Here is a 9,444-nt window from a genome sequence, read left to right on the forward strand (position 1 = left end):
TGCCTCCACAGTTGGAGGCAATTGCTGGAAAGGGAGAGTGCTCCTGTGCTCGGTCCCTTCTTGCTGGTTTGCCATAGGCATCTGGTTGGTCTCTGTGAGAACAGAAAGCTGAAATAGATAGGGTATTGGCCTGATCCAGTAGGCTTTTGTTGTCTTCTTATGTTCCGAGCTATTTTTTGAAGATGGAAACAGGACAGAGGTTTTTATCACATGATGTGTGTAGTTGTAGTAGTAGCAATAGTAGTAGTAGTAGTAGTAGTAGTAGTAGTAGTAATAATAATAATAATAATAATAATAATAATAATAATAATAATAATAATATTTATACCCTGCCCATCTGGCTGGGTTTCTCCAGCTACTCTGGGTGGCTCCCAACAGAATATTAAAAACATGATAAAACATCAAACATTAAAAACTTTCCTAAACAGGGCTGCCTTCAGATGTTTTCTGAAAGTCAGATAGTTATTTATTTCCTTGACATCTGATGGGACAGTGTTCCACAGGGCAGGCGCCACTACCAAGAAGGCCCTCTGCCTGGTTCCCTGTAACCTCACTTCTTGCAAACCGCCAGAAGGCCCTCAGAGCTGAACGATGGGGGTGGAGAAGCTCCTTCAGGTATACTGGGTTGAGGCCATTTAGGGCTTAAAGGTCAGCACCAACACTTTGAATTGTGCTCGGAAACATACTGGGAGTCAATGTAGGTCTTTCAGGACCGGTGTTATATGGTCTCGGTAGCCACTCCCAATCACCAGTCTAGCTGCCACATTCTAGATTAGTTGTAGTTTCCCGGTCACCTTCAAAGGTATTCCACATAAAGTGCATTGCAGTAGTACAAGCGGGAGATAACTAGAGCATGTACTACTCTGGCGAGACAGTCTGCGGGCAGGTAGGGTCTCAGCCTTCATACCAGATGGAGCTGGTAGACAGCTGCCCTGGACGCAGAATTGACCTGCACCTCCATGGACAGCTGCGAGTCCAAAATGACTCCCAGCCTGCGCACCTGGTCCTTCAGTGCCAGGATGTCTGTTCATATGGGCACTGTTCATGACGTAATTATCCCCATCTGTACTTTCCTGTGTCTCATTTCTTTCTGATCTCCCTATTTACAATCCTGTGTAAGTGTGTGTAGATAGTTAGGTTGCAACAGACCCCCAACTCTGGATAACACTTCATGCACCTGCTGGAAACAACAACAACCTTATGCCATAATGAATTTGTTAGTCAGCTGAAGCAAAACAGCAACCAAGGTTCTTGCGGCACCTTAAAGATGAACATGGAAAACATATGGATTTCAAACTCTTTACCCATCTTAGTTATAGATAGATGTCCAGTAAAAAGGTAAAGGTACCCCTGCCCGTACGGGCCAGTCGTGACCGACTCCAGGGTTGCGCGCTCATCTCGCTTAAGAGGCCGGGAGCCAGCGCTGTCCGCAGATACTTCCGGGTTGCGTGGCCAGCGTGACGAAGCTGCATCTGGCAAGCCAGCACCAGCGCAGCACACGGAAACGCCGTTTACCTTCCCGCTATAAAGCGGTCCCTATTTATCTACTTACACTTGGGGTGCTTTAGAACTGCTAGGTTGGCAGGAGCTGGGACCGAACGACGGGAGCTCACCCCACCGTGGGGATTCGAACCGCCGACCTTACGATCAGCAAGTCCTAGGCACTGAGGTTTTACCCACAGCGCCACCTGCGTCCCTGGTAGATGTCCAGTAGGGGGCAGCAAAAAATGTGCCGAAACCTTGGCAACCTCAGGCTTTAGGAGCCAGCCTGCGGACAAGTTCTGTGAACTCAGAGCCCTGTCAAGTCCATGCATGCCCCTGAGATAAAAGTATATTTGATTTCCTGTCCTCATCTTTTTGTGCTTGAGCTCAGGGCTCTGTGATCCTTTTAAATGGCACACAGGCGGTCCTGATGACCGCCGGCCTGTGCGGCTCCCCTCCCCCCCTACAGATCAGCAACCTGATCGCCTCCGAGATCCTCCACAACGAGGACATCACCGCCAGGGTGAGCGCCATCGAAAAGTGGGTGGCCGTGGCCGACATCTGCCGCTGCTTGCACAACTACAACGCGGTCCTTGAGATCACCTCGGCCTTCAACCGCAGTGCCATCTTCCGCTTGAAGAAGACATGGATGAAGGTGTCCAAGCAGGTGGGTATGCCAGCGGGGAGCACGAGGCAAAGCTCTGGGGTCACTTTGGACTCGTAGAATTGTAGAGTTGGAAGGGACCCCGAGGGGCCATCTTAACAAACCCCCCTGCAAGGCAGAAACTGCAGCTAAGTAATCCCTGACTCTCATATATTGAAACTTTGAGAGCTGTCATAGTAGTAAATAATAATATAAGAAAATAATTGTGGGGTTTATTTTATTTAAATGCATATGCTCACTATTAGTAAAATTGATGCAATAACAAACACATCTATCTATCTATGTATGTATCATCTATCTATCTACCATCTATCTATCATCTATCTATCTATCTATCTACTATCTATCTATCTATCTATCTATCTATCTATCTATCTATCATCTATCTATCTATCTATCTATCTATCTATCTATCTATCTATCTATCATCTATACCTATCTATCATCAATCTATCTCTATCATCTGTCTGTCTGTCTGTCTGTCTCAGTGGCGTAGCGTGGGGGGTGCAGGGGGGGCCGGGCGCACCGGGCACAACATCGGGGGGGGCGCGCTCGCACTCGCAGCTCTCTGCCCCTAGGGCAGAGGGGGCGCAAATTACTTGCCTTGCCCCGGGTGCTGACAACCCACGCTACGCCACTGGTCTGTCTGTCTGTCTGTCTGTCTGTCTGTCTGTCTGTCTGTCTATCTAAAATCATTCAGGGAAAAGGGTTGTAGCTCAGTGGTTGAGCATCTGCTTTGCGTGAAGGTAAAATATTCAGTTCCTGGTGGCATGCCCATGTAGGGATGGGAGACCCCCCCCCACAAGAACTCTGAAGAGCCATGGCTGCCAGTCAGTGTAAAGCTAGAGGGATTATTGGTCTGAGTTGGTAGCTTCTGAGAATGCAGATTCCTTCAGAATCATGAGAACTGGGCACCGATCCATGCAGCCCAGCACAATGACTGGCTTTGTTTGATCTTTGACTTCTGCTGCATGCCAGTCTATGTGCAGAGGCGCATGCTAGCTGTGGAGTGCTGAGATTTTTTTACTATGTAGCCACCCCCCTCTCCCAGCCACAGCAGAGAGATTTGCTTGGCCTATTTTGTGCAGCTCCTGCTTCCTCCTTTCATCCAGAACTCCCCTGCCAGACCACTTAAGAGGCTGAACTTCCTTCTTTGCTGGAACTGAGACCTGGCATTCTCCCCGCAGATACTTATCATACGCTCAGATGGTTCCTCATAACACAAAAGTGCAGCCAAACCAGATGCAGCAGATTTCTGGCTCAGCTTCAGTTTCTGCAGAGGAATCACATAAAGAAAACATTAAGCTGGAACCTCTGTGGTCTTAAGGCAATTTCACAAGTGACCCCCCACCCCATTTTTGAACTTCTGTGTTGCCTTCAGCCCAGTTGTCTCTATTAGGCAACTTAGCTGTGATTCCAGCATTGCAGGGGGTTGGACTAGATGACCCTTTGAGCCCCTTCCAACTGTACAATTCTATGATTCTAGGGTTGCAAGCTGGGATTATTTGGTACAACTAATTGAATGAAGCTTCCCTGGCCAACTGATATTTGCCCTGCTTCCTGATTTTGATTCCAAACTGCTTTTTGAATTTGCTGGGCCTGCCTCTTCACCATGTTGACCAAAGCGCCCATTTGATTTTCAGTAGCTCAGAAGCAGATCCTTGGTATCATTCCCCAAAAAGGCGCCCCCCCCCACCCCAGCCTGGATTCTTCTTTCTTCCTTAACCAGAGTCTGCACTTTCTGCCTTATGTCTTTCTTTTCAGACAAAAGCTTTGATTGACAAGCTGCAGCGCCTGGTGTCTTCGGAAGGCCGTTTCAAGAATCTGAGGGAGGCCCTGAAAAAGTAAGTGGCTGGCAGCAGAGCTCGCCCGCCTGGGGGTGGTGCCCATCATGCCTTTGTTTGCAAAATGTGAGACCTTGTGTGGTGTCTGAGGTATGTGCATGCGCACACAGAAAGACAAAGCATGGCACACCTGTGAACACCTCCAGCGAGTGCTCCTTCCCTCTAGGTATTTGGCAGATATTGCCAGGACCTGAGAAAGTTCAGCTTTATTTGTTTGTTTGTTTGTTTGTTTGTATTTATATTCCACATTTTTCCTCCAAGGAGCTCCAGGTGGCTCACCTGGTCCTCCCCTCAGTGGCGTAGCATGGGGGGTGCAGGGGGGGCTGGCCGCACCGGGCGCAACATCTGGGGGTTAGGGGGCGCAAATCCACGGGTTAGGGGGCGCAAATCCACGGGTTAGGAGGCGCAAATCCACGAGTTAGGGGGCGCAAATTACTTGCCTTGCCCCGGGTGCTGACAACCAACGCTACGCCACTGCCTCCCCTTCCTCGTTTAACCCCCTAGACAACCCTGCAAGGTAGGCTAGGCTGAGAGGGAGAGTGGCTGGCTCCCAAGGTCACCCAAGTGAGCTTCATGGCCGAGTGGGGGTTTGAACCCTGATCACTCAGGTCTTAGTCCTCACAACAGCCCTGGAAGGTAGGTTAGGTTGAGAAGCAGGGATTTGAACCCTGGTCTCTCCCAGGTCTTAATTTGACACTAACCACTGCACAACACTCTCTCTCCCTGCTCAAAGCCTCAGCTGAAGAGGAAGAGTCACGGTGGGTAGCATGCTGGACAGCTGGGCCTCCAGCCCCTGGGACTTTGCACGCCCCTCATGAGCAAGGGGAAGGGAAACCAGCTATTCAACCAGGCACAAGAGACTGCAAAAGGGAAGAGGCCCTTCAGAGGGCAGGGAGGAATGTTTTGGCCTCTGCACTGAATGCAGAGAATCTCATAGGTTCCAGAGTTCTAAGACATTCCTATTTGCACAAGGGAGAGGGGTCTGTGAAGCTGGGAACTCATTCATACTTGATGTGGACTACATTGGAAAGTACCTTATTTTTTGCTCTATAAGACTCACTTTTCCCTCCTAAAAAGTAAGGGGAAATGTGTGTACGTCTTATGGAGTGAATGCAGGCTGCGCAGCTATCCCAGAAGCCAGAACAGCAAGAGGGATTGCTGCTTTCACTGTGCAGTGATCCCTCTTGCTGTTCTGGCTTCTGAGATTCAGAATATTTTTTTCCTTGTTTTCCTCCTCCAAAAACTAGGTGCGTCTTGTGGTCTGGTGCGCCTTATAGAGCGAAAAATACAGTATGGCTTGAAACAGGGAAAGTTTTTCTCCCTCTTTCATAAGGCTACAACTGGCGGGCATCCAATGAAGCGGAACGTTGGATGATTCAAGACAGATAATAGGAATTCCTTCTTCGCACATTGCCTAATTAAGCTATGGAGTTCACTCAGGTGGCAGTGGTGCCTATCAACTTGGATGGCTTAAAAAGAGGATTGGACAAAGTCATGAAGGAGGAGAGGGCTATTGATGGCCACTGGCTCCGCCTCTTACAGGCATCCAGTTGGCTTCTGTAAGAACAGCATGCTGGACTAGATGGGTCATTGACCTGATCCATCAGACCCTCCTTATGTTCTTAAGTATCAGACTTGATGTGAGGGGGACACAAAAGCTCTCCCTGCAGGGTGTAATCTGTGGTGACGGTTTATGAACCCATCTGAGCTGACATGGAGTGAGGACAGTGCCTGTATAAACTGTGGCCAAAGAGGAAACTCAGGAGAAAGACTATTGGATCACATTAAGCCCATCACATTAAGTGGGACTTCTTTTCTCCCTTCCAGCTGCGATCCACCCTGCGTCCCATATCTAGGGATGTACCTGACAGACCTGGCCTTCATTGAGGAGGGCACCCCCAATTACACTGAAGACGGCCTCGTGAATTTTTCCAAAATGAGGATGGTAAGTTTCCTGGCACAGTGCCTTTTGGCAGGGAGAAAGGGCAAATCATAAGGAGGTTTCATAAGTCTGATCAGATGTCAAGAATAGCCTGACGAAAGGATAGTCCGTGAAGATGTGAACCGCCTGATTACTCCATTCACCAGCCTCAGGCCCTTTTATTTCATGAGCTTTGAGTGTTTCCCCAACAACTTTTATTCCCGGGAGCACAAACATAAGCACCAATTTCTTTTCTTTCTGCACAGATCTCCCATATCATCCGAGAGATCAGGCAGTTCCAGCAGACGGCCTACAAAATTGAGCATCAGGCAAAGGTAACTTCACTGCAGACCCTTTCGGGGGGTCGGGCTTGTCCCTTGCACCCACTGCCCAGAGGTGAGGGTGTCTGAGAGCTCAATTGGAAGCAGCCTTCTCCACCCTGGAGTCCTCCAGATGTTTTGGAGGACATCTTCCACTAGCATGGACATGGTGGCTGGGGTTGATGGGAGCTGTGGTTCAAAACATCTGGAGGACACTAAGTTGGGGAAGACTGTTTGGATAAAAACAATGGCTGTAGCTTGAGATCCACCTTGCAGGCTTCCTATAGGCATATGCTTGGCCCCTGTGAGAACAGGATATATTCCTGAATAATTGTTCCTAGGTAACTGTTGCTGAGGAAGGTACTTATAACTTCATGGAGGAGAGGGCTATCAATGGCTACTAGCCCAGATGAATGCTATGTTCTGCCTCCACAGCTGGAGGAAGCAATGCTTCTGAACACTTCCTACAAAACTAGCTCCCATAAAGAGAGAGAAACTATAAGCAGAGGTAGTCTGCTTCTGAATAGCAGTTGCTGGAAACTGCAGGGGAGGAGAGACGTGGTTGCACTCAAATCCTGCTTGCGGGATTCCCACAGGCATCTGGTTGGCCACTGTGAGAACAGGATGCTGGATTAGATGGGCCATGGGCCTGATCTGGCAGGTGCTTCTTCTGAGGCCATTAAGGAACCCTATGGTTAGTTTGTTGCACGGTATCCCAACACCAACAGATCTGCTCCCAGCCATCTGACAACAAGCTCACAACACTGGGCTCTCTCCCCTTAGGTCCAGAGGGAGCAGCATTGACCCCTTGCTGCCTCCCTTTCCTTCACCCTCTCTCCATTTTCTTTCTCTTCCAGGTCACCCAGTACCTCCTGGACCAGTCCTTTGTGATGGACGAGGAGGGTCTTTACGAGGCCTCGCTCCAGATAGAGCCAAAGCTGCCCACCTGAGTCCAGAGTGGCAGCAGCCCCCTGGGGGCCCTTCCCTGTACACCATGTACCATATTGTACATAGCAGCTGTTTGTTTCTTTTGGGAACCCTCAGTTGACTTCCGCGTATGTGCTTCTCCAAGACCCCACCACCACCCCCCCTCTCCTTGTCCTTAGAATCTGACTAGCCACCGTTTGTCCTGGGGAGTCCGGCATAGACCACTTTGTTGACTGCAGTCCTGGTTCCTATTCAGCTATGTTCTCTTTGTTGTTGATTCTTTGCGTGTGTGCACTGGGGGCGGGGGGAGGGACGGAGGGGGTGGCAGCCGGGAAAGCCACCCATGGGGGCATGTGGGGCATTGCACAAGGGAGCCCCTCCTTACCTGAGGAACAGCTGCCTGCTTTCCAGGCCTCTGCAATCTGGGCACGGCCTTCCATTTTGCCGGGAGGGGAGCTACGGAACACACACACTCACTCCGAGTCATTTCGGACGGCAACCGCTAAGTCCCCCAATACAAGTCATGTAATAAGGGAAAGCAAATTCTTGAGGACGCATTTCACTGAGCAGCGGCAGGAGCAGAGAGAGCCAAGGGGACTCTGACCTCCTGTTGCCAAGGAGATAAGAGAGGCTTGAAGGAGAATCTGACCCGTGGTGGTCAACTGGGCAAAACAGGCTTGATAGTGGAAAGATGGTGGCTCTCTTCAATGAGGCCAAGGTGGAGCAGTAGGGTTTGGGTGACAGAGTAGGAAGGAGACAGGCAGGCAGGTCTCCCCTGGGGAACAGGTACTGTTGGTGCAAGAGGACTCCCTTTTGTGGGGGTGCTGTCTGTCCCCACATAAATGGGTAGGGAAGCAGGGCAGGGAGGAGACAACCACCATTTGGGTTTCCTGCCTCAAGCACCCAGGTGGCTTGGGCCAGCCACGAGAGGAAGACAGACAGACAGAGACCAACCATATCTTTGAACCTTCCTGCTTCATCGCCCTCCTGAGAGGCTCTGTGTGAATTTCGCTCCTCCGTCTGTAGACTTTAGTGACTCTTCTTAGTAACATAATGTAGAATTAGAGAGGGGAGGGGAGGGAGGGAGGGGAATGGCCAAGTGTTTTTATTACATATACTGTAATCCTGTCTAACCACTTGCTAGCAGGACTACAGTAATGTACTGCTTATTCTGTGAATATTATCACGTATTTTTTACATTGTACAGGATATAAGCCCAGGTGAATTTTTGAGTGGCAGGCATGCTCCACAGTAACGGAAAAACCAGAAGAAGAAAAAACAAAACAAAACCTTTTGCTGTAAGCAATACCCATTGGTATGAGAATTCTCTTTCAAGACCTAAAATATTTCGACTTACAGCTTGTTTGTTTGGGAAAAGGAAAAAATTTCCATTTTTGTAAAAATATATGTTTCCTGATTACCTCTTGCTAATAAATCTATTCTATCTCAGGGTGAACAGTGGCTTTGCAAAAGTGTATTTTGGACCCATCAGGGGGAGCTGTTTGGGATGGGCAAGTTTAAGCAGGGGAGGTTGCCTAGTTCATTAGAAAAGCCTGGTTAAGACCCCCAAAATATGGCTAAGCAGAAGGTCACCTGAGAGCAGGACGGTCTGCAGGAACTCTATGGGAAGACAGGGAGTGGTAACTGTTGTAACCCATCAATCACCAGTTACTAGCCATGCAGCAAAGCTGGGGGCCATGTTTCCTTATGGCAGAGGTTTTCAACCTTTTTGAGTCCATGACTTCCTTGACCAACTGCATTCTTTCTGTGGCAGCCCTGTGGGGCTCAGAAGCCCAGTTATGCCACCCCTTGCCAGCAGAGCTGGCAGCCTCTCATCCTTTCTTCAACATCCTCCCTTATGCAGTGTTACCTCAACCTCCTCTCTTCTCCCCTCTCCTTGAAAGTCCTCTGGGCAGCCGCTGCTTCTGCCCCTGGTCTCTGAGCTGCCCCTCCCTGCCCCAAAGAAACACGCCTCCTCATACTGCCCCACAGGGGCCTGGGACTTGTCAGCCCATTCCCAACAGCAAGGGCTGGTGGACTGGCTGGCTGGGCTCCCTTGCCTGTGTGCTTGCTTACTCCAAGGCTGCCTCAGCTCCTGGCAACCAGCACCCGCTGGCCAGCCCCAGAGGCACAATTCACCCGCAGAGCTTGTAGCCAGGGCTGCTGCAACAAACCGCTGTGCAAGCCTTTGGAAGGCAGAGACATGAGAGGGCATCAGAGGAGGGAGGGAAGGAAAGAAAGAAAGAGGGGCAGAGGCCAGTGTTGCCTGTGGCACCCCTGACCATC

General features: G+C 49.9%; 1 protein-coding gene across 1 annotated transcript in view; it reads left to right on the forward strand.

Moving 5' to 3' along the window:
- The window catches only part of RASGRF1 (Ras protein specific guanine nucleotide releasing factor 1), a 63,447-nt gene extending 54,833 nt beyond the window's left edge, over positions 1–8,614 (forward strand). The window contains exons 23-27 of the mRNA XM_083474997.1: positions 1,952–2,149; positions 3,911–3,990; positions 5,818–5,935; positions 6,178–6,246; positions 7,089–8,614. Coding sequence (XP_083331123.1) covers positions 1,952–2,149; positions 3,911–3,990; positions 5,818–5,935; positions 6,178–6,246; positions 7,089–7,181 — 558 coding nt within the window. The 3' untranslated portion in view covers positions 7,182–8,614. The remainder of the gene's footprint in view (positions 1–1,951; positions 2,150–3,910; positions 3,991–5,817; positions 5,936–6,177; positions 6,247–7,088) is intronic.
- The last annotated feature ends 830 nt before the right edge of the window (positions 8,615–9,444 follow it).

Source organism: Podarcis liolepis, assembly GCF_965112155.1.
Source record: "Podarcis liolepis genome assembly, chromosome: 14".
NCBI classification, from domain to species: domain Eukaryota; kingdom Metazoa; phylum Chordata; class Lepidosauria; order Squamata; family Lacertidae; genus Podarcis; species Podarcis liolepis.